We start from the raw sequence: 22,567 nt of genomic DNA, 5'->3' as shown, positions 1-22,567 counted from the left end.
TGAGTGTTGTGCCGTGCCGTGGAACATGTGCATTTTTGTAAACTGCCCAAGGACACTTATGCATATGTGAACATTAGAATTGGTATCGACTTGTCCGATGTGATTTTTTTTTTCAAGAACTCGTGTCTTGTTTTTTCTTCGTTTCGAGCACGATCGTTCTCCTAGAGGCGTAGCCGATGCCCGCCTATGGCAAACCTTTAAATACAGCTAAGAAAGAAAGAAAGAAAGAAAGAAAAAAAGAAAGAAAGAAAGAAAGAAAGAAAGAAAGAAAGAAAGAAAGAAAGAAAGAAAGAAAGAAAGAAAGAAAGAAAGAAAGAAAGAATAATAATAATAATATCTGGGGTTTAACGTCCCAAAACCACCATATGATTATGAGAGACGCCGTAGTGGAGGGCTCCGGAAATTTCGACCACCTGGGGTTCTTTAACGTGCACCTAAATCTAAGTACACGGGGAGAAAGAAAGAAAGAAAGAAAGAAAGAAAGAAAGAAAGAAAGAAAGAAAGAAAGAAAGAAAGAGAAGTTATAGTAGTATGAACACTGGTAAGGAATGAAGATGTCTTTTAAGGGCTCGTTTTTTTTTTTTGTTAGACACAATATTATTGAGACTTCTCTGTTAGTTCTCATTAATATTATGAACACTGGTAAGAAGCATGATCATAACTTTATCGATTTTATACCGCGAAGGCCTGTGGCTCCGACTTTCTGTCCTATTCAAGTTCAAGGATCAGTCGTCCCGAACAGCCTGCAGCGTCATCATGCCAGTTTCTTCGCCGTAAGGCACGCTGCGCCCGAGCAAAGAGGAAAAAAAGTTGCACATATTTTTATTTCCCCGAAAAATTAAATGTTACCGAAAGAGTTGGGTGTTGGACGCATTTTGTGTACGCGTGCGCTGAACACATGTTTGGCGCGCACACGTGGCTGCCCCCTGTGCGCATGCAGCAGCATAAGTGAGCGGCATGACCGGGCCAGACATGCACCGCGTCTTGACCGCTCAATGAGAGGACGCTTGTTTCGGACTATCGCGTTGCCCAGCGATCGATCAACGGGCGACGTTGCTTTCATGCGTTTGCCGCGACAAGATAATAGCGAGCACGTTCTAACGCCCCGGGAACAGCTCCATGGAGCGTGCGCGGTGGATTATAATGAATCACTTGCGGGACCATTATTTTCTCGCGCTCGCGAAATGAGGCGCTGATGTGCAAGGTCTTCCTTGAAGCCAACAGAGACGTATACATGGCTCCGCGCCCTCTGGGTGTACACGCCCGCTGGGCGTTAAGCAAAAAAAAAAAATACGCGCTCATCCCACATATAGCCACACTCCAGAGGAAGGGGGAACGGTGTCGGATTCAAAACGAGAACAATAAAATGATGTAACGCCCCATCTGACGACGACCGCGTGCAAAACACAGGACCACAGCGCACGGAAGGCATCGTTTAAAAAACGGCCTCGGGCCAAACGCGACCAGAGAAGAGTCAGAGAAAGCTGGTGACGAAAAAGTCGCTGCGGCGCCCAATTTCCGGCACACACAGTGCAGTGGGAGAGAGGGCCGCAGCAGTGCGTTGATCAAAGAGACGCCGGGGCGAGCATCGATGGCGCTGCGGTCATTTCTTTTCCCCCAAAGCAGGCGAGCTTACGCAAGGAAGGGGAGCGCAGCCGGGCCGCCATAATTCGCACCTCAAGGTTTTAATTACATGTCTACGCTGTGGCAGCATCACGCCTGGGACCTTGGACGGCGGCTTCCTTTGATCCATCGTCGCAGTATCATTAGGATCGGCCCAGGAGGAGAGCCGGCGGGAGGGCAGCCCCTCGGAAACGTCTGGGCGCGCTCCTACTTAGGCGCAATAAAAATTTGTACTTTATACTCGCGGTTCCGGCCACCGCCGGGCGTGCGTCTGGGAGTGTGCGCGCAGACGAAAGGCGAGACCGCTGGCCCGCATTGTTCTTCCCCGACTCCTGGCCGGGAGAGGGCCGACGCTGGGTGCCGCTCTCGTCGTGAATGGCCTTCGAGGAGAAGACGGACCCGCGCGGTCATTCAAACGCCCGACATTCCCCGGGCGGGGATATACGTTCGTATAATGCGCTATTCACTCCCCTGTGATTTCTAGGGAATGCGACGAGCTGCCGCGGTATCGCAAAACTTGGCGCGTGCATACACACGCGGACGCTCAAAATTCCACAGCGGCCTCCTTTGTATTATTGTACGGCGGAAATTATTGCGAGATATTCAGGAGGAACCACAGCCCTGTCACGGTTCTTTTCCTGTCCAGAATGTTGTAAAAGCAACGCGCAAGCTCACTTCTTGTGCGAGCACCTCACGAGAAGAGCAGCATGGTCAGTCCACCTTGGAGTGAGGCATTGAGACATACAGGGACTGGGAGGCAAGGCGACGCGCTCAAGAAGCGTGTCTTCCTCCGTCATTTCGTGGACGGCCGCGCCCGGCGTTCATTGCGGGTGCGAGGCCCAAGGCGGGGTCGAGCCCAGGAGCAGCCAATCAAGCAATCAGCGGCGGAGACACCAGGCCTGTCAGGGTCCCGTTGCGAGCGGCCCAAGCAGCCGCTGACAAGGGCTCTCCGATACCTGTGAATGGATCCGTAATCGAAGAGGCCGACGAGGCCATTCCGTGGACCCCCCCGGCGCGGACCGGACGTTCCCCGTCGGCGGCCCCTCCGCGCGGCCGTCTCTATTTGTGCGCCTCTCCCCAATCAGTCTCCCTCTCCGCTCAGGTGAGGCTCTCGCGGAAATTAGCGGCGCGGCTGCGGAGCCCCCCCCCCCCTCCCCCCCCTTCGGATGTTTAGCGCCTTAAAGACGGTGCCAGGTTGAGGGTTCAGCCGGGTCACTCCTGTCGGCATCTTCAAAGCGGCGGCAGCTCCTTTTATGCCGCCGGCGAGGAGGGCCGCCGAGGGAGTCCCCCCTCCGGCGGCAATTTCGTGACATCGGCCGGAATCAACGCCTGCGCCGGACACCCGCGTCTCCGCCGCGGGAGTCGCGTCGCTTTTATAGACTCCCCCAAAGTTTGTTGGCCACTTGATGGAAAAAGTGGATGCGTGCCCGGTCTTTAGGCTTCGCTGCTGCGCGGCCCGCCGCAATGGTCGGCCGCCAAATGGCCGCGCTGCTGTTGCTGCTGCCGCCGTGCGCCAAGGGGTGGGTCGCTGGGCACTTCTCTCACTAAGCATGATATGCTTTGTTCGTTTTTTATTTTTGTAGCCACGTTTCCTTCATCGTCACTCTTATGCCCTCTGACAAAAAATCCCACTCTTAAGTCGAGGATCCATTGCGGCGTGTACCGTGTCGGACCTCGCTATGAAAGGAAACGCAAGAGCGAGTGGCTCACTTTTGGCGATTGATGTTCGCTATCCACGCTACCGGCAGTTGGTAATAATCTCGACAACGTGCCACCAGCGCTCAAGGTTTGCCCTTGAAAGAAGTTAACTACTGATACGCGTTCTAACAGAGCACCAGGCAGTGCACGTCTGACCTACAAATTGAAAATAATTATTCATGTAGTCATGGCGCAGTTATATCGATTGGTCATCATATTGCTCTGTACACGTTCTCTGGATACGTGCATGTGTGAGGTTATTGAACGGTACTGCAGACTATACATGGATTATGCATTTGCATTATTCTAATTGTTTACTTCCCTCCGGAATTCGAGGACAGTCAAGCAGGTGCAACACAAAAGAGTAATGAGGCGAAATCTGTTTTATTTAGTGTGTTACTGCATGCATGCTCTTTAGTAAGCATTTTGCATGTGAGCTCATATATATCGCGCTGCTACAGCAATTATGAAATTTTGGGCGGTACACCGGGGTGATTACATTTGCTTGTTTCTATTCCTTTCTTGTCATTCGCCTCTCATGACCACCTGATTTTATGCATGGCATTTGCGTTGTCTTGGTGGCCTGTAGAAGCGACGAGGCCAGCGAGACAGTCTTTGTGAAATTCGTTATTTAGATGTGATGGGTGTGAATGGCTAGATTGCCAGTCAATGATTGTGAAACATTTTCGCTTCTTATCTCTTACGGCGTGGAAGATATACCTCTCTCGCGATTCACTGAAATGGCGTAACGAGGACACGCTAACAACCGACCGGCTTATGTGCTGTATATCTCATATAAAAAAATGCCGCTTCATAACGGGCTAAAACATCGTTCTTTTATTGCGCTATACTAAAACACTAGGACAAAACGAGAAGACAGGACACTTATGTGCGCATAAGCAAAAAATGATAAAGCACCGTTTCCTGCCGGGATGTATAATGTTCAACGAAAAAAAGGGGGAAAAAAAAACGGCATCGCGGGTGCCAGAAACGGCTCGTTACAAGCGCCAACTCTGTTAGTCCAGCGCAAAATCGACTAAACTTGCGTCGTGAGACGTTGAAATAGATGGAGCCATTTGAAGAACATTATAGTAGCGAATGAATGCAGAAACAAACAAACCAAAAATACCCGTGCAACACAAGCATATACCGACATGAAAGGAGTCAGGCAGGACTCGAGCTAGGCTGCAGATGCGATATAAAAGAAATTGCAAAAAAAAAGAAAGAAAGCCGGTGCTTTCGGCGCGCTGCGGAATTTCGCGAAATCCATGCGAGTTATGCAGAATGGCTCGTAACGGCGGCTCGCTTATGGCGCTGGGAAATGGGAAGACAGAGACAGAACGCCGGCGCGCGAAAGGAAGCGGCAGCTTGAAAAGAGCCGCGGGAATGAAAGGAAAAGAAGGGCCGGCAGTCGCCGAGAGCAGCAATAAACAAGGAACTTCATGTGAGCGTGCACTGTTATATAGACCTCCAGTTGTGAGCGGACGCAGTTTTCGTTGGAGTTGGGCACGCTCATAAATCAAGCTAATGGGGTAAAGCCAACAGCGCTCGTGCTATTAGCCGTCCCAAGAATGCGCTGCCGAGGCGCCGCTCCCCGGCCGCGACGCCAGCGACGCGCGGGCCTCCGCGCGCTCCTGGCAGACTCGTTAACGTGGCGCGCGCGATGTGATTTGCGCAGATGCTTCTATATATATGTGAGCGCTCGCTCCGAGCGTCTTTGTTTGGCCACCTCGGTTGCGCCGCTGCACGGCCGGGCAAAATCAAAAAGCGCCGGGTGTGCTTATGACAGATGGCCGGCCAGCGCGCACACACACGCCATGTCACCGCAGCAGCCGCGTTGGGGCTGGAAATAGCTCTTGAACGCCGCAGGGCGGTCCCTGCGCTCTCTCGAGCGATTCGATTGGAGCTCCGGGGCCGGTTGCGCCCAAACTCTCCGCCGTGATGCTTGAGCAACCATCGCCCGGGCTCGTCTGCAGCATATGTAGACAACGCCCGCATCGTTTCCACTGAAGGCTGCTGGCGGGTTCCTTCGCTGACGTCTCTGACTTCACCGAATATGTTTGCTCTTATTCTCCGTCGTTCAGTTCGGGCGAAAGATGCCGCTGTTCGTAGCGACCCCTCTTTCCATGCTTCGCCTATACACCTGCGACCATATATATAATAGTATTCGGCTGTTCACTTCAATCCTTGTTTCCCAACACTTCGCAAGCAGAAGTCAAGGAGAGAACTTGTTGCTCTTTCAGGCGAGGTACTGTGAAATAAAGCGCGAACGTGTTGTCTGCCGAGACAAGAAGACCGAAATGATGACAGATAAAAGCTACATGAAATCAACCTCATCACACTGGGGTATCGTATAGCGGTCAAACTACAGGCGGCGACGTTAAGAGTATTTCAACAAAACTTGGATCAGTGCGAAGATGGAGACGTCTGACGCGCGGACATCGGCGAGAAACAAAGCGTGCGTGCGTGCCGAGGGCGATTGTGCGCCTCAGGGCGTCGGAGGAAATGGCTGTTCGTGAACCCTTCATCATCACCGGCAACGACTGTAGGACCGCCCCTTCCCTTGGGGGTTGCCCTCCTCCCCAATCAGACTTTTCAATTCCCACTCACCGCCCATTTGGCGCGCCATAAAGAGAGAACAAGTGGCGGAATCTCATGGGCGCCGGGGACCTTCTCCGGCGCGCCTCCATTATTAGCTTCTCGCACGCCGGAACATCTGGCCACGCGGGGAACGACAAAATCGGCGGGGCGTTTGCGCTGGGTCGCCTTCCTTCTCGGCTAATTAAGGTCAGGCGAGCGCTTGGCATCTGATTTTTTAAGGGCGCACCTGTTGAAGGCGCCGTGTCACTGCTGCCGCTTGCACGCATGACGGCCCCGTGGGTGCTTGACTCCTTCGCGCGCCCGGCCTCCGTGATTAGTGGCAATTAGGAGCGCCGGGCGATACCCCATGACAGGCCGCGACGAGCTCCTTTGTCTCAACTACGCGCTTCACTTTCCCAGGCGCCATTGTTTCTCCCGCGATGATCGGCAGCTCCGCACGCCCGCGGGTTGTTTGACGATTCGCCAAGCGGTGGCCGCTTCGTTCGCGCCAGAAAGAACTTAATCCCTCGCGTCGCCCGTCCGTCAAGGCCCCGTCTTGCGAGAAGCGCCGACCGCTTCACGAAGGGGGCCTCTTCGTGCCTGAGACCTAGCGGGCAGCGATAGGCTGCCTCGAACAGGTTCTCTCTGCAAACACGCCTCGAATGTGGGGATCTCGCGTCGGGCTCACCAGAAGATAGAGCGCGGTCATCAGAGGGTCTTCCTGCAAAAAAATGACCTTTGTGTCTCTGAGCCCGTCACGGTACTGCATGAGAACGCCGAAACGAGAAGTTTGAGAAAGTGATGACGAGGGGTGCCGGGGGCCCAAAATCGCCATGCTGGTGGTGTTACCGCGTCCCGCAGCAACGGTCGACCGGCAACGGCGTTGGCGTGACGTACCAGCTACTGTGTTAGACGCCATTTATCTCTGCCCGCAGCACGCAAACCGGAGCTCCCGAGGAGGGGGGCATGCATCGCGGAGGGCCGCAGTTGGGCGCAATAAAGCTGGGCCCCTAAACGGCCTCATTGCGTCGCCTCGCGTTGCTGCTGAAAAATGGTCGAGCGGCCCACAACGACGACGTGATTGGCGGACGCGGTCCGAGGGGGCCGGGCCGGCCGTTAATCGGCGACCCTCGAACACTGTGTGCGCGCGCCCGCAACGAGGCCGGCAGCAAATCGGGCCGCGCTCGGCCGCCCATCTGCACCCGCACGCGCATCATACTCCCCCCCCCCCCCCCTACTTCAACACTCGCTCGGGTGCCTCCTGCTTCACACCGCACACACAAACACAAAGGGCCCGCGACGCGCCACCATGCGAGCCTTTTCACGCCCAGCCTCTGATGTGCTGGGGCCCTTAAGCATCAGCATGTATTTCCCAGCAGGCCCTTCTGGTCGCAATATAAGTGCAAGTCGTACATAAAGTAGCCTTCATTTACTTCCACGAGCATAGTTTCGGAAATAGCGAACATGAGGCAGATGCTACCGGCTCTGAGCACGACGCTTGGTGCTCCAAGTTTTGGTGTTCTTTCCTGTTCCTTTACGTCCTTATTTGTTCACTTTAGTGATGTCGTGTTCACCAAGAGTGCTATTACCGCGAGCAACGTAATTTTTGTGTCACACACACTTCAACTTCTCTTTAATATGGGACTGCTGTCAGTAAATTACGCTTCTTTGTATATCTACGTTCGTTAAAGTACACTCGTGTGGTAATTAATCGCAATTGGCGAGATGCGCATAGCAGCGGAACAGCAGGCTTTCGAGAACTACCATCACGAAACTGTGATGCGCACATCGTCTCTGATGTTGTCGTCAATTTGGTGAAAATGCTCGAGCATACACCGAAATCCACGCAACGTTACAGAAATTATTGACCGTCAGTGATCTCTGACAAAATGCGCTAATCCATTGTTAATTAGAAATATAGTCGAGCGCCTTGATACCAGTTTGTACCTTCTCACGCGTTAGTCTGAGAACACTTTCCAGAGTCCTTTTAAGCTGCACCTATACTTCTTTATTTTTTGTTGTTGTTGTTTTTTCTGTAAGAATATAGAGGCAGAATTCGCTGACTCACGAATAAATTAATGAATGAATAAACTTTAATTAAGGTACACAAAATATTTACCGAGTGACATCTACGAATGAAGTCCAACGGGGCTTAGGAGCTTGAAGTCACGTGACAGTATTGGTGGCACCTTCACGTGCGCGTGCAACTTATATAATCTCAAAGTCTGCGTGTGTGCTCTGCCGCTCCACTTCTTCTGTCAAGCCTATGCATACACCGCCGCAGAGCGCTATGCCGCTGTTATTCGGCGCCTGCAGCTCACAGCCATTAATGCAGCCGAATACCATCTGCTCAAGAGACAAGGAGCAGCCTGCGCCGTATATTCTTCCGCTAACGGCTGATTTTATCTTGTGACAACAACGACGACAGAGATAATAATAATAAAAAGACACAATCGTCACACCATCGACAAACATAGGTATTCTGTACTATCGGCATAATTTAATAGGCGCACCAAGTCGGAAACAACTCGAACGCTTTGTTGCATTCGCATGCGTTTGTTATATATAGCTTGAATACGAGTTCTTGAGGCATGAATTTGTTGTATAGTGCTGTGATTCTAGTTCCAGAGAGTAGATTTTTTGGACAGTTAATCATGCTTAGAAACCGACAATGGAGCGATTACATGTCGCACTGTCACATAACTACGAGCGACAGGCGTCCTGGTCAACTATTTTATGTTCGTGATTAAAATTATGCTGAGAGTACACGGGGACCAAAATTCCATTTGGGCTTTGCCTATACCACTCATTTTGAATTGTAATTGCAACTAGAGTATACAGTGTCACAACATGCAAGAAGAACACTTAATTGAAAAGGTCATCTCTTTTCAATGAGAGACAGAGAGGGAAATCGTGCACTAGCGGTCTCACGGAACAGTGTACTAATATACAGCGTAACGTATTGTGTACGCTCGAGCAAATATGTTTACTTCTTTTTAACGGAGAGGAAACAGATGAGCACGCTTCGTTTCGCTTTCTTTGGGCCGCTGCTTTATTGCTCTAGGGACAAGGAAGAAACGCTCGAAACACCTACTGCGGCACTGAAAAAAAAAAAAAAAAAGATGCCGAGGCCCGCCATTTCCTTTCACCACCACAATACGCGAGCGCACGCAGCGGCGCGCACCAGAAGAAAACACGGGTAACAAAGTGCCATGTACACACCACAACTAACCCGCCAACAAACCTGCGGTTTGCAGGGCCATTCGCCTAGCGAGGCGTCGAGCCCCACAGCGAGAAATGACGCATGATCGGAGAGGTTCGGCTCCGGCGCGTACAGTGACCGCGGGGAGGCGGCGGCAGGAGGAGCCCCATTTGCAAGCGAGCGAGCGCTCCGGTACAAAGCGCACTTCCGCGAGCGAGGGCCCGCGGGCGGCCACCCATGGTCAGCGCCGCGCTTGTCGGCCCCTCGTTTCGGCGCACACAATTAGGGCCGACAACACTGCGGGCTGTCCCTTGTTCCCGGCCTTCCCCAGCCGCTGACAGTCGACTGCGCTGCAGTCTCCGGGAGGGAACTCCACGAATCCTCCCATGGGCAGCACGCCATTCGCACCTTAGCCGCTCCGCAACCATTCATTTCCGGTGAGCGCTTTACGACCCGCTGCCGAGACCAGGTGGCTCGCGCCGCTACCTCAGTTGAGCTCCGAGAGAAGCACGCGGTGCCTATATACCTCTGCCCGCCGAGGCCATTCGTCTCCTCATTAAGCCGACTCCGAGACGAGCGTCTTCTCGCACGCGGTACTGCTGCGGTGTGATGACACGTCAGGAGTGACGCAGCCTCACTATACTGGGACCGTAGTACATTCTAGAAACAACGCACAGGAAGGGATGTTCAGCGAGAGACCATATATGTATATGTTCGCTACGTCTCGCCAAGCTGGGGTCCGCTTCGAAAAAAACTTTCGTTAAAGTCGAAGAGCCTCCTGGTTGGGCGGCGCACAAGCGTCGTCTTGCCAATAGAGCCAGAGTGAAGACACCTACACCAGAGGGCCTATAGCCAGCGACGACCTACGTTATGTAATATTACGCTACGTCAGACTAGTAAACATGGGTCGGACCGGCATAAAGTGGCTAACAAAGCGATGCAATTAGCGAAAGATTGTGGTGTCGTCAAGCATTTACATGCGCGGGGCAGAAGTTTTCAGCTTCTGACTGCATGAATGGTTTGAATACAGCAACAGCGCATGCCTAGATACGAAATCAGGTAGAAGTTCAAGGAAAGATGGAATCTCTAAGCGATGAAAAATCCTTGGAACACGGGGTGTCGATGGAGCAAACGTTTGGACTTCCCTTCTTCAAGGTATATAGCCTTGAAGACAAGTCCGCTTGTCCAAACGTTGGCTCCTGCGACATCCCGTGCTCCAAGGATTTTTCATCGCCTGGATATGCGGTATGCCGCGGATATGCCGTGAATTCGAATTGCCGCGGCCAAAAAGTACCCTTTGCATATGTGCATATAGGCGCGCCTATATACCGGCCCGATACTCGCATTTTCTTTCTTTCTTCCTTCCTTTCTTTCATTCATTCTTTCTTTCTCTGTTTTTTTTTTTTCGGAGGTGATCTGTCCCGGGAAACGATCTCGTATTATGCGAACCCCATCGAAACATTGTGGCCACAAAACCTTTGTGACATTAACTAATACAGAGAAAAATCCCATGAGAGGAGCTGTACATTCTCATCGCGTGTTTGGCGCATTTGTTTTTGCGTGATTTCCTTCTTCTCAATAGCATGCGCTGAACTATGACCGAAATAAATTTATCAATCACTTGACGCAGGCACGTAGCCAGAATTTTTTTTCGGGGGGGGGGGGGGGGGGGGGCAAGGCCTAATTATTCGAAAGAAAGTCTTTTCATGGTAAAAAGAAAAAAAAGTTGCCCGGGAATATAAAAGGCTGGACGAATTTCGGGTGACACCCCCCCCCCCCCCCACCCCTTGCTTACGTGCCTGACTTGACGAGCTCGGGATAACGATAGAATTCTGCAGAGGGCATCAACCAATTTCTGGGAAATGTCGTTCAAGTTTTATGCTTTCTGTATACCAGTGAAAAAGACCGTGGAAAGAAAATAAGTGCGCTCGGTATATAGAAGCATTCGGGTTTACATATAGGCAGCGAGAACTATAGCTACGTGTATTTTTTTGCGTACTTTTTCAATATTCATGTTGTTTCGCAGGTATGCAGGCCGCCATCTGATCCGACCGTACTAACCTCCGCAACTTAGTACATAGTCCACTCAGTATATATACCGATGCATTCGACGCTTGCGTATACATATATGTAGTGCATGGATAGTTGTTTGTCGCGTTCTGAGCAAGCGCCATGACTCGTGCCTAAGTTCGCGAAAGTCTGCCGGATTTTACGAAATGTTAATGCTGACAGAGTTAAATAGCAAGTGTATTCAGAAACCGTTGCTGTCAGTGCTGCAAGAAAAACGAAGTGCGTTCGCATTAGTTGGGTGAAATCCTGCGCACGTCATATAAACGAGAGCCGGCGTCGAAATCGCACATTGTTGCGGCACAAGGTCGCCTACACGATTTACATTGAGCTGCCCGTTTGAAAGATAAATACAGCCTGTAAGAGAGCACTAAGACGCGTGCAGAAGGCTCCGTGCTCTCTGCCACACACTATAGCAACGCCGTTGCGGTCTCATACGCCGTGCTTTTCCTTGGCTGCTCGGGACGGCGGAAATAAGAAAAAGAAAACGCAGAGATTAACGCGGGGCCTAACGTCGAAGCGTGGAAGCGGCAAATTACCCGTCATTATTCTCGGTGCGTATACGGCGTCATCTCAGCTTGCGTCCCGAATCAAGGGACATTAGCTACCAGCAGGTCGGGTACACGCACGGCACCATAATCAACTCTCGAGTCGTCAACAATGCCTTCGCCCCGTGATGACACCGGATAACGAGGGCTACTCATCAAGGCGGAGCTGTATAAGCGGCCATGTCTACTAATGAGGCGCGAGTCAACAGAACTTGAGCACTTGGCTCCCGCGACGCTCGAGAATTGGTGGCCAAGGTGGGCTAACGTTGCATGCTGGTCATCTCTTTGATGGCATATACTCTGATCTATACACGCCCAAAAGCAGAAAGGACGAGGCAGCAAGATGTGCTTCCCCGTTTTCACGTGACGTGCTATTTCAGACAATACACGCATGTTGACGTCATTCATGTCTTCCGTCTCCTTATATGTAAACGAGAACGGAAGTACATGCTGGCTTCTGCAAGTGACGGCAGCAAAGCGTGTTGAATGAAACGTAACCGACTAATTTACACGTCTTCTCAAGCCTCTCAAGGTCGTCGACATGGTGTCACCTCTTTTGCTACTGCGGTAGACGTCGGCACGCTAAGTTCGTGGCAATTAACCGGGAAGAATGGCTTTCATTCCCACCGGAAAATAAACAAAGAAATCACTGTGACTGTGCGCCCAAAACAAACGATTATGTATGCTATACAAGCAGATAGCGGAGAAGGAGAGCACTGCACGGCATGACTCTCGGAGGGCCGCACTATATACTCTTGTGCGTTATTCCTTGGACTCGCATGCCGACGGCTCTTCAGGTCCGCTCACATCGGGCGGCTCCTTGGCGCCTCAGCGGAGCGCTGCGCTTGCTGTCATCCCGCGCGGGCGCTTGTCAGCGTGCAGCAAGCTGTTGGCCGCACGGTGCGCACCGTGCGGAGGTCTCGTTTCCGGGCAGGAAAGTAGATGCGCCTCGCAAGCATGGGAGGACGCTAAGAAGCCGAGGCAGCGCGGTCGGGCGAGATAATTAGTTCCAATGGGTGGAAATCCTCCCTGCGCGCGCTCGGCGAGCCACACCAGGCTGTCTCACGTCGCGGGCCGCGCCCGCCGACGCGTGCGCTGGCGAGAAATCTAACGCGCGCACGCGAAAATGTGCTACTGCGAGGATGAGTCATTTTGTGAACGTGCCCGCCCGTTCCCGCCATCCCATCTAACCCTCCTCCCACGATTCTGATGGCCCTACCGGGCAACCTAGCGCCAGTGGATAGACGAGCGCATGACGGTGGTGTATAGCAGCGTGAAACACGAGACGTGCAAGTCGAGCTTGCCGCCGAAATGCCTCTTGAGCTTGATAAGAAGCGCTGAGTTGTGCGCTCAAAACGTCGTAATTGTGCAGATTGGTTTTAGGAGGAAACCCTAGAAGAGAGAGCGAGAGAAGACAATAAGGGTATTTTTCAGTCATATTATCAAGCGTGCGGGCGGAGCCAAATTCTGACAACCTGGGATTTACGCGAGCGGATAATTTATTTGAAACGTGACGTTTGAAAGCGTAGAAGCTCTACGCAAAACGGTTGCTCATTTTTTCCTCTCAACGATTATGTGAAGGCTGAAGCTTGCCTGCTAAGTTGGTTTGCTATCGGAAATGAGGATTTGACAGACGTGACACAATTATTTCAGCGAAACGTACCAATGTTTTCAGCATTTTCGCGTTCAGAATTATGTGAATATCCTTCGGATCTAGCCATTTTCTGCTTCTTGCTGAATCGAATGCTTCAGCGGAGCATGATGTGCATCCTGTTGCGCCGTATATGCGATATACGGCCACGTTCACCCGAAAGCTGCACAGGTCGCCACTCATGTTGCGGGACTCACTGAAAAGCGGTGAATTTGTCACACTCCGTGTCCATTGAATGATGCGCAGCCGCGGGGTCGCATTCTGCCGCCTTACACTCGATGGACCCGGTCGAGTTCATAGAAACGCTGTTAAGGTGACGAGGTCCCCCGCCGTCATCGCCGGCTCCTGCACCGCTCGTTATTTTTCTCTCGCCGACCGCCTCCTCGTGTAGCAAATTGCCGTGCGGAAATCGGACTCTTTGAATAGGTGTCAAGTCGAAGCAGGAGGGGAACACCGCACAGGCGGCTCTGCAGGTTGAACGTCGGTCTCTCGCCCTTGCAAGGCCCACTACGGAGCCGCGAAGCCGATACATCACCGAACACGGCAGCGGCGCTCGTGGGATGGGGTACACAATAGCTGACCGGTGTGGGGGTCGCACCTCGGTCAAGAAAAGATATGCTCTCTTTCCCGGTGCTCGAAGCCGCCGCGAGATGAACAAGAGCTCTACTAATCGAGCTCTGATGCGCACTGCGGTCCCTGGACCAGAACGGGGCGGGGTGCCGCCGACGGGGCTCCTCGTGCCGGGGCACGTCATAAATCAAGCCTTCTTCCGAAAACCGCGATTGTCGGCGGCGTCTAGGGCAGCGCGGAGAGGACGTTGAATGGCGCGTGTCGTGCGGTCGCCACCCCGCCCCCCCTGTCGCTCCCTCCGTTCCGCCGGTGCAAACGCCTTCGACTTTTCTCGAACTCCATTAAGACGTCGCCACGGATTGTGCGCCACCACAGCTCGGGACCGTTGTCAATTGTGCGGAGTGTATCGGATGCCATGGGCCGGTGGTTACGCCATGTGCCACGGGAAGCACATTTTTCTCACTGCTTTTGGTGGAGTAGCCGCTACCGAAAGTGTCATAGTGCTGGCAGATTGACCTATACCTACGAATTCATAGCTGCGCTTGTAAGGTTCTCGCGCGTCCTACTTGTTTAGTTCGTACATACCACCTGGCATTCGACAGAACTCTGAGACTACTTTCGATTGCGCACTGAATACCGTCATGTGTGCGCGCGGGCCATTGTTCCTCCTTTTTCTGCTGACTTCTCCTCCCTCAGTGTAGGGTAGCAAACCAAGTGCCACAGGTTTAACCTCCGTGACTTTCTGTCTGCATATATCTTTCTTTTTCATTTGGCATACAAATGTCTCGGAGTTATGCTGCGAATAATCATATGCAAAGCGAGAAAAAAAAAAGCAATAGCCTTTCACGGAGAAGAAGGGGAAGAGCGGGGAGGGGATGATACAGAAAGAAGCTGGCGCTCAAGTATATATATGTATACGTGAGACGTCCGAAGACGAGATTAACCGCTCACTTTGTAATGTGGTCTCCATACCATCTAAACGTCGTAACGCAAGCATTCCGTCTACTATACCTGCATTGACGGATGCATGCATTATCAGTACTCTGGCAGTAAGGCAGATTATGCTGTTTGTTTCTGCTGCTGAAAAGCTCCACAAATGATAGAGCCTTGTTTTGTTGCTGTCATTTTCACTGTGTGCTTTTCTAGAAAACACTAGGAAATTGAAAAAAAAGGAAAGAAACAGAGAGAGAGAGAACAATTTTTAATGAACACCTCGGAGATGTTAGCCTGGTTCATCACCTGGCTTACTACTTCAGGTGTCTGGTGAGGACTATAATATATATGCAATGATCACATCTACACACATATAATACGTACAGCCACACACACACATATACACAAAAGAGTCATTCTTAAAGTGTCTTTAAGGTGTGTAGTCCTCAAAAACACGACCAACAGCGCTTTTGTATTGCGCATCGCACAGACGGTGCTTGGCCACGGGCCGAGAAGGTGCCGTGATTCCGGAGTGATTTGCATGGCTAAACCAATGCGTTTGTTGGCCTTTCAAATCTGCAAACAATGAGGCGGAGATGCGAACAAAATACATCGGGACTGTGAAAACTAGGCCATGACACTGTCCTTTTCTCATATTCAGTGTTTCAGTACCAGACATTACTGATACACAAGCTTAAACGCACAGGGCAGTTCGTCCGCCGAGTAAATGCAAGCTTTGTTGCTGTTTTTGTGATGTTTTAGTGAAAGTGAATGGTCAGATGTTTCGTGAAGTTCAGCAACTAGAAATGAGAGTGACGTATAAAGCGCCCAGAGACGTCGCTCATATATCATGTCCTTTTCTTTTTCTGTGCAGATGCCTCTCGGGAGAATGGCGGCTCTTTCAACGGTCGGCAGCCAGTAAAAAAGAAGCGGAAGTCGCGAACGGCGTTCACCAACCACCAGATCTTCGAGCTGGAGAAAAGGTTCCTCTACCAGAAATACCTGTCACCCGCCGATAGGGACGAGATCGCGCAGTCGCTGGGGCTCACAAACGCCCAAGTGATCACCTGGTTCCAGAACCGGCGCGCGAAGCTCAAGCGGGATATGGAAGAGCTCAAAAAGGACATGGATGCTGCCAAGATCCACACCATTCACAAGACCTTACTGGACAACATACAAGATCTCAGCAGTTTCAAGAAGGACATCCACAAGGCTGCGAGCGGACCGTGAACCCCTGGTGCCACGATCTTCTCGGAAAGTCCAAAAAAAAAAGTTCTCGCAAGAACTGTCGATACCTTCTATGGGTTCCATGTGCAGAGACAGCCTTTCTACGGGTAACTCGTCGGACAGTGCGTTGGCGACGCCGCCGTCGCCACTGCTTTGCCATCTTGTGCTATGGTCCGCTTCTTCGCGGCGGGCCGCAAGGTGCACACGACAACACAAACACACACGCATGCTACAAGCCACCACGCGAAACCGCGAACTGTGCGCTTGGTGTGCTCTTTTTCTCTGAATGCCATGTATGCCTCCCTTTCCTTCGCCGCTCTCCCTGGCATGGGGAGCTACTCTGTCGAGCTCCTCGTATATACGTAAGAGGCACTGGCCTGACGAAGTGGCCGAGGTCATGCAAAGTCCCGAAAGGAGAGTATTTATTTACCACGTAGTAGTTCCCTGTGAAGTACACTTTTCATTATGCATGATTGTGCTGGCCGGCTGCGAGGTAGCCTTCCACAACGAGCTGTTATTTGGTTTTTTTTTTTAATATTTATTACGGAACCAAGACGAAACTGGTCATATTGTTTCGCACCTTACGAAAATTCAATGCAGCTTGACGTCAAGTTACTTATTAAAAAGCGAACCGCCGATTTCCTAACTGTGGAAAGATCACCTAGTTTCTGTATTTTCCTTTATGCTGTTTAGTTGGGGTTCCGAAGAAATAGACGCCGTTATAAGAGCGAGCATTATCGCGCTAGATTAAGGCATCCCATGTGCGTAACAGTGCTTCGACTGGGGAGCTCGATCATAAAATGGATGTTCGATAAAGAGGGGGTGATTAAGTTATTTACAAACGCATTGGTCGAGTTCCCTAACATTCTTCTGTTACTCCGGTGAAATAGCACCAACCTTGTTTCGCTCGGAGTACTTTTTTTTTCTGTATAGCTTGCTACATTGCAAGAAGTCACAAACATCGCAGTGTATCAGTATTTTATTATGAGATGCGGAGGCGCTTAGGTTTTGTCATTTGATTCGATGCACGTACACATGCTCGTATACAGTGGGTAGCTAGATTGCCGCTATTGTCGGAGTGCTTGAGAGGCTGGAAGCCACAGTATACGCTCACATCCAGGCCTGAACTAGCGCATCAACACGTTTTCAGCGGTGGATAGCTCAACGCAGAATCTTATTTTGTATAATCAAAGTTTAGCCGGACAAACATGCGACTGTAAACGAGACAAATTTTTTAGAACTTTTCGGCGAACTTACAAGAAAGAAAATCAGGCCCTTTCATGGTCGGTCTTGAATTGGATTGCGAACTGTACAGAACAGTTTGCCTTAGTTGCGCAAAACAAGTGCAGGTATTATAAGTGAACCTATGGAACGATTGCCACAGCGGACATGACGTGACGACGACCTGTTCTTCATTGTCCTTGCTGTATCTCTCTGCTGCAATGCTTACCCAACAAGTGTCTTTTTGTTTTTATTCAGAGAAAAGGTGAATTAAATTTGTGTTCTAGGCGTTAAGAGCATATATGGCATTCGATAAATAGATACCATTGCCCAGCAGTTCACTATATTGTGCGAAAAAACGTCTCGGCAGCTCGGACAGCACGACAATCGCGCCGCCGCTTAGTGTGCAATCCACTCGGTCCTGCACTTGACGGCGAAGGAATCACACCCGTTCCCGCGCAGTGCTCTGGATTCACTGACTGCGTGTGACGATTTCAAGGAGAGTCGAATGAAGGTCCGGAGGACCCACCAGTCGGTCAGCGGTGACTTCAATGGCCTGGTCAACGGGGTCTTCTGCGAGGCAGAGGCCTACGCCCTGTATATATACGTACGCTTTCGGCAGTTGCTGCTATGTCCCATGTACATATGTTACGTCCCCGCCCAGAAATTTCTGTAAAACTCTACGGGCATCTTGCGCGAACACAGCCGCCGGCAGGCCTCGGCTATGTTGAACTGTACGCGAAACATTTGCTTCGTTCTGTGTCGTTTTTTTTTGTCTCACTTCCTTGGGCTTTGTTTACCTCGTTACATCAGCACAACGAAACAGAAATGCAACACCGCGCTTAGAGCAAGAACCATTGTATCTAAAGGTTTTTTTTTTTTTTTGCCTGGTCTGACTATTTAAAGTTTCTGAAAGCAATTATTAATGCAGTCATACTAAACAAGGTTTGTGGCACCCTTCGAGGTGCCAGTCGTCTTTGTCAGAAATTGCTTTAGGACGAGGATTGCTCCCGGTACACGCACAGCGCTTCTATTTTTATTCGAGTGCTCGAATCCGCCTTGTTGGCGCAATAAGAGCTGGAAACAACATTGTCAACGAAAATACACACGCACAAACACAGCTTCACGAAAGCGTCTCCAGCATACATGTACACACAATAGCAAATGTTCATTGCAAGACTGCAATTTACAAGCATGGAAGGACTGTCACCGCATCGGAGACCGCATGCAATGGCTGGCGAGGTTCATTTGCAGCCTTCGCATTTTTCAAGGTCATCACAGACCAGATTTATTTATACGGCATTGGTCCATTTCACCATTTTAGCCGTGCGAACGCGCGTAGGCTTCGCGTTCATGGCCTCCTATGTGTCGTTAATGTACGCCGTGGAACAGCAGCGAGAGTACTAACGAGTACAGTGAAAGCGTTCCACGGTGACCGACCACAATATGCATGTCCTCACCCCGCGAAATACAGCTCAGAACAGAGGAAATGGAAGCACACAGCCAGAGTCTGAAAGGCACAAAACATTAACGGAGAAGAAAGTGTTACGTGTCCCTTTTCTTTTTCCTTCGTTTTCATCCCCACCGACTCCATAAGTCTGTCACGATACAGAGGTGTGCACTGCCAGTGTTGCTTTTCTAAACACTTGATTTCCTTTGTCTTTCCGCAAGCATTACATTTTAGTTCTGACAGCGACAGTTTCGAACGCCTGCATGCCGTGATAAAACACTCCCGTTGGGTCAAGGCCTGACGGGAACGACTTTACAACAAAAGAAGAAAAAAAAAAACGGCAGCGAACAGACACAGCTTGCACATCGTCATCCACCGGTACCAAGCTTGCGACATACGCACAGCGCGAACGACTCCGAAAGTTTGCTCCCAAAGCGGCTTCGCTCATACAACAAGCCAGGTGAATTCGTCAAACCGAACAACTAACAGGCTTCTTCGAATACCCTCTTCCTCGAATGAGTTATTTTCCTCTCTCTCTCTCTTTCTTTTTTTCTTTTGTTTGTTTCTCAGCGAAGGAAACGTTGGCTCACACCAAATAAACCAGGCCTATACAGTACAGGTCTTGTAGCGACTGCTCCGTATACACTTTGCAACGCATTATACACATTGTACATAGCGAGCAGCCCGTCTTGTTGTGCAGAGTTTGCGTCTTTGCTGCGAGAGTAAACATTGTGTCGTGTTTTTGCGTGTTGTTACGTGTGAGATCCCAGCCTATGTCATCAAGTCCTTTCTGTCTCTCTTCTTCATTTTTTTTGTCTTTTCAATGAAGCCGTGCGGCAGTGGTGGTGAATGCGGTAATGAACAATCAGGGTGGGCTTGCTTGCCAAAAAAAGAAACAGAAAGAAATATTGCCACTTATTTTGTACTTTACTGTAGCTGAACACAGCTGACAACGCATACTTTGCTAGTGATGCGAGCGAGACAACGTCGAGTGATCGTTGGTCGTGTCCAGTTTTGGCCTCCATCCAGGATTTATTGCACTGGCTTTTAAGTCTGCTGATAATCATGACATGCCCACCGGCTGAACCAGGCGCGACATTTTATTGTCTTTTGGTTCATAATCGTGCTTCAGGCGAAGCATAAAACAACCTATACGTATGGGTCGCGTTGCAATTACGAAACCACTGTTGCTCGCGCTTCTTTTATATATTGTAAGTAGTTCCTATTTAAGTACACGGCAAAATCTAAATGTCTATTATTACTTGCGTATTCAATGTTTTGTTAAATATTGGTATCTGTACACATCACTGAACGATCCTGTGATAATTCTTATTGTTTCGAGAGACGTTGTAGCGTTCATGCCTGAATGAACAATGCGTATAACAATAAAATCTGAATTTATCCACCGCCTCTGATTTCTTCACCATCGGGAGTCTCGCCGAATCTGTGCTGAGTCATCGCATATGGTGACCGGTGGCTACGGCTTGAGACAACGGAACGCAACGAAAATCGATGATATAGGGTTTCTAGCAGTCGTCGAAGTTGACCTGGGAGCACGAATTTTACGACCGGGTCAAATAACGCCGCTAACTTCTCAAGAACAGCTTCGTCTTTTAGAGGCAGCAAACATCGTACGCTGCATTACTGCTTGCTGTGTCCTCAAAAAAAAAAAAAAAAAAAGAGAGAGAGAGAGAGAGAGAGAAAGCCGAAACAGACAACTCCTCTCTGACTGTGTGGTACACAAAAACCACGCGAACTTACGCAAGCCCGATTCCCGACACTCTAGCTCGACCATATAGAAGTGGAGACAAAGCATTACTTGAGTATGATTGCGCAACTAAAAAAGACACATCTGTGTCTTTTTGTTGCGTCTGTTTCTTTCGTCCGTGCCTTTTTTGTCGCGCAATCATACCCAAGTAAAGGATTACCAACTTGCTCAGAATGCTACTCTCATTGAGATAAAGCAGGAGTGCGCAAGGAGCCCCATCCTTTGCCTCACCACGTGCCAGATTACTTAAGCCTGGTCAATCACATTGTGAGCAGAACATTGTGTGGAGGTCGGCCATATTGCGTATAGGGCAACCGAAAGGTGGGAACCGAACTGAGCCTCATTCCATTAAAATTGGTACACCTACTATTGCGGCTGCGCGACAGCTTAGTACACGATTTATTTATTTATTCAGGATATGTGAATACATAGGGAGGAGACGGGCAAAATAAAATACAAAAAGCTTGATATAAATAAATCACGATGATGAAACACTGCATAATAAACAACACTTTTTGATGAAAACATGAGACAGAGTAGAAAGGCGAGATTTACGATGTTAATGAACATTGCGTAATGCATTTCTAGAGAGTACAGGGTCACTCACGAATACTAACTAATGATGCAAGCAATCCATTCCGCTCGTTAGGTGTTCGTGGAATGAATTATTGTGAGCTCGTGATCATTCATTAATAAGCACGTGTGCTGCTGCCTACTGCGCATAATAGCAGGGGCACGAATTCGATCCCGGTAATCTGAGGATGAGTAGGTGACCTGACGATGGAAGTATGTAAAACCCACTTTTGACCTCCTCACCGCGTTTTACGCTAAAAAAGAAGAATACAAAGAACTGCATCCACAATAATAATTGTTGCGGTTTTACGTCGCAAAAGCACGATATGCTTATGAGAGAAGCCGTAGTGGAAGGCTCCGGCAATTTCGACCACCTCGGGTTCTTCAACGTGCACCTAAATTTAGGCACACGGCACCTAGCACTTTGCCTCCATCGAAACACAGCCGCCATCGAAATTTGCCTCCATGGAAATTCGATCCCGCGACCTTCGGGTCAGCAGTCGAGCACCCTAACTACTACAGACCACCGCGGCGGGTCGAAATGAATCCATGTCTATCTCAACTTTGCTGGCGACGGCAGTGGCAGAAATAAAGCCATTTCAAATAATCACAGACATGAAATATCGGTGGGAATATACATGCAGCTACCTTTCATTATGAGTATATACCATGTTAGGCGATAAGTTTTCAATAAGGTTTCATAAGACACGCGCCTTATCGTTTCTAGAGCGCCACCTCGACAGGGATACCCTTGAGGATGAAGTGCCGATGACGCCTTTTGCGTTCGCTCCTCCTATACATGTTGATTTGGAAGAAGCGAAGGAGTTCATCCCATAACAAGCAGATAATCCATCGTGCGCTATATCATAGAAATCATATAGACACCTGGTTCCTTTGCACCTTCATCGTGGATTGTGTAGCGCTAAAAGGTAAGTGACTCGGAAGACAAAGGGCAAGAGATGACGCGCAAACGTCTTGATTGTAACGTTGAAAAACTATATAACTATGAGAGTGCTGAATTCTAGAGTATGACGGAAGGCCGTCTGGTCGGGATGAAACGTATTAAAACAAGCGGTCCGAACACCGACATAATTACTTATAAAAAAATGCATTAACGTTTCAGAGCTTTCACGGGAGCCTTGTTCTCAATGAAAACATCGGCACAGCTGTCCGCCTTAGCCATCTCATGCGCCGCAAATAAAAAGGCAGACCGCTGTGCCGATGTTTTTGTTGAGCACAAGGCTCCTGTGAAGGAGCCAGAACGTTAATACATTTGTTTTTTTTTTAAAGATATTTTGGTCATTGTTCAAATCTCTTGTTTTAACATGACAGTCCTAGAAATGGTGGTTGCCTTTAGTACACCTTGAGTGAACGCTTGCAGAACTCCGAATTAACGTGACTTCAATCAACAAATAGACATCTGTTAATTACATTATATACCCCAGTACATATACAT

The 22,567-nt window shown here is 49.9% G+C and overlaps 1 protein-coding gene across 1 annotated transcript in view; it reads left to right on the top strand.

Moving 5' to 3' along the window:
• LOC119382549 (transcription factor LBX2) overlaps nt 1–20,171 on the top strand; it is a 64,553-nt gene extending 44,382 nt beyond the window's left edge. Inside the window, exon 2 of the mRNA XM_037650300.2 lies at nt 15,747–20,171. Coding sequence (XP_037506228.1) covers nt 15,747–16,102 — 356 coding nt within the window. The 3' untranslated portion in view covers nt 16,103–20,171. The remainder of the gene's footprint in view (nt 1–15,746) is intronic.
• The last annotated feature ends 2,396 nt before the right edge of the window (nt 20,172–22,567 follow it).

The sequence above is a fragment of the Rhipicephalus sanguineus genome, chromosome 1 (genome assembly GCF_013339695.2).
Source record: "Rhipicephalus sanguineus isolate Rsan-2018 chromosome 1, BIME_Rsan_1.4, whole genome shotgun sequence".
Lineage (NCBI taxonomy): Eukaryota > Metazoa > Arthropoda > Arachnida > Ixodida > Ixodidae > Rhipicephalus > Rhipicephalus sanguineus.
The sequence above is the reverse complement of the archived record's forward strand: the minus strand, read 5'-3'. Positions and strand labels throughout refer to the sequence as shown.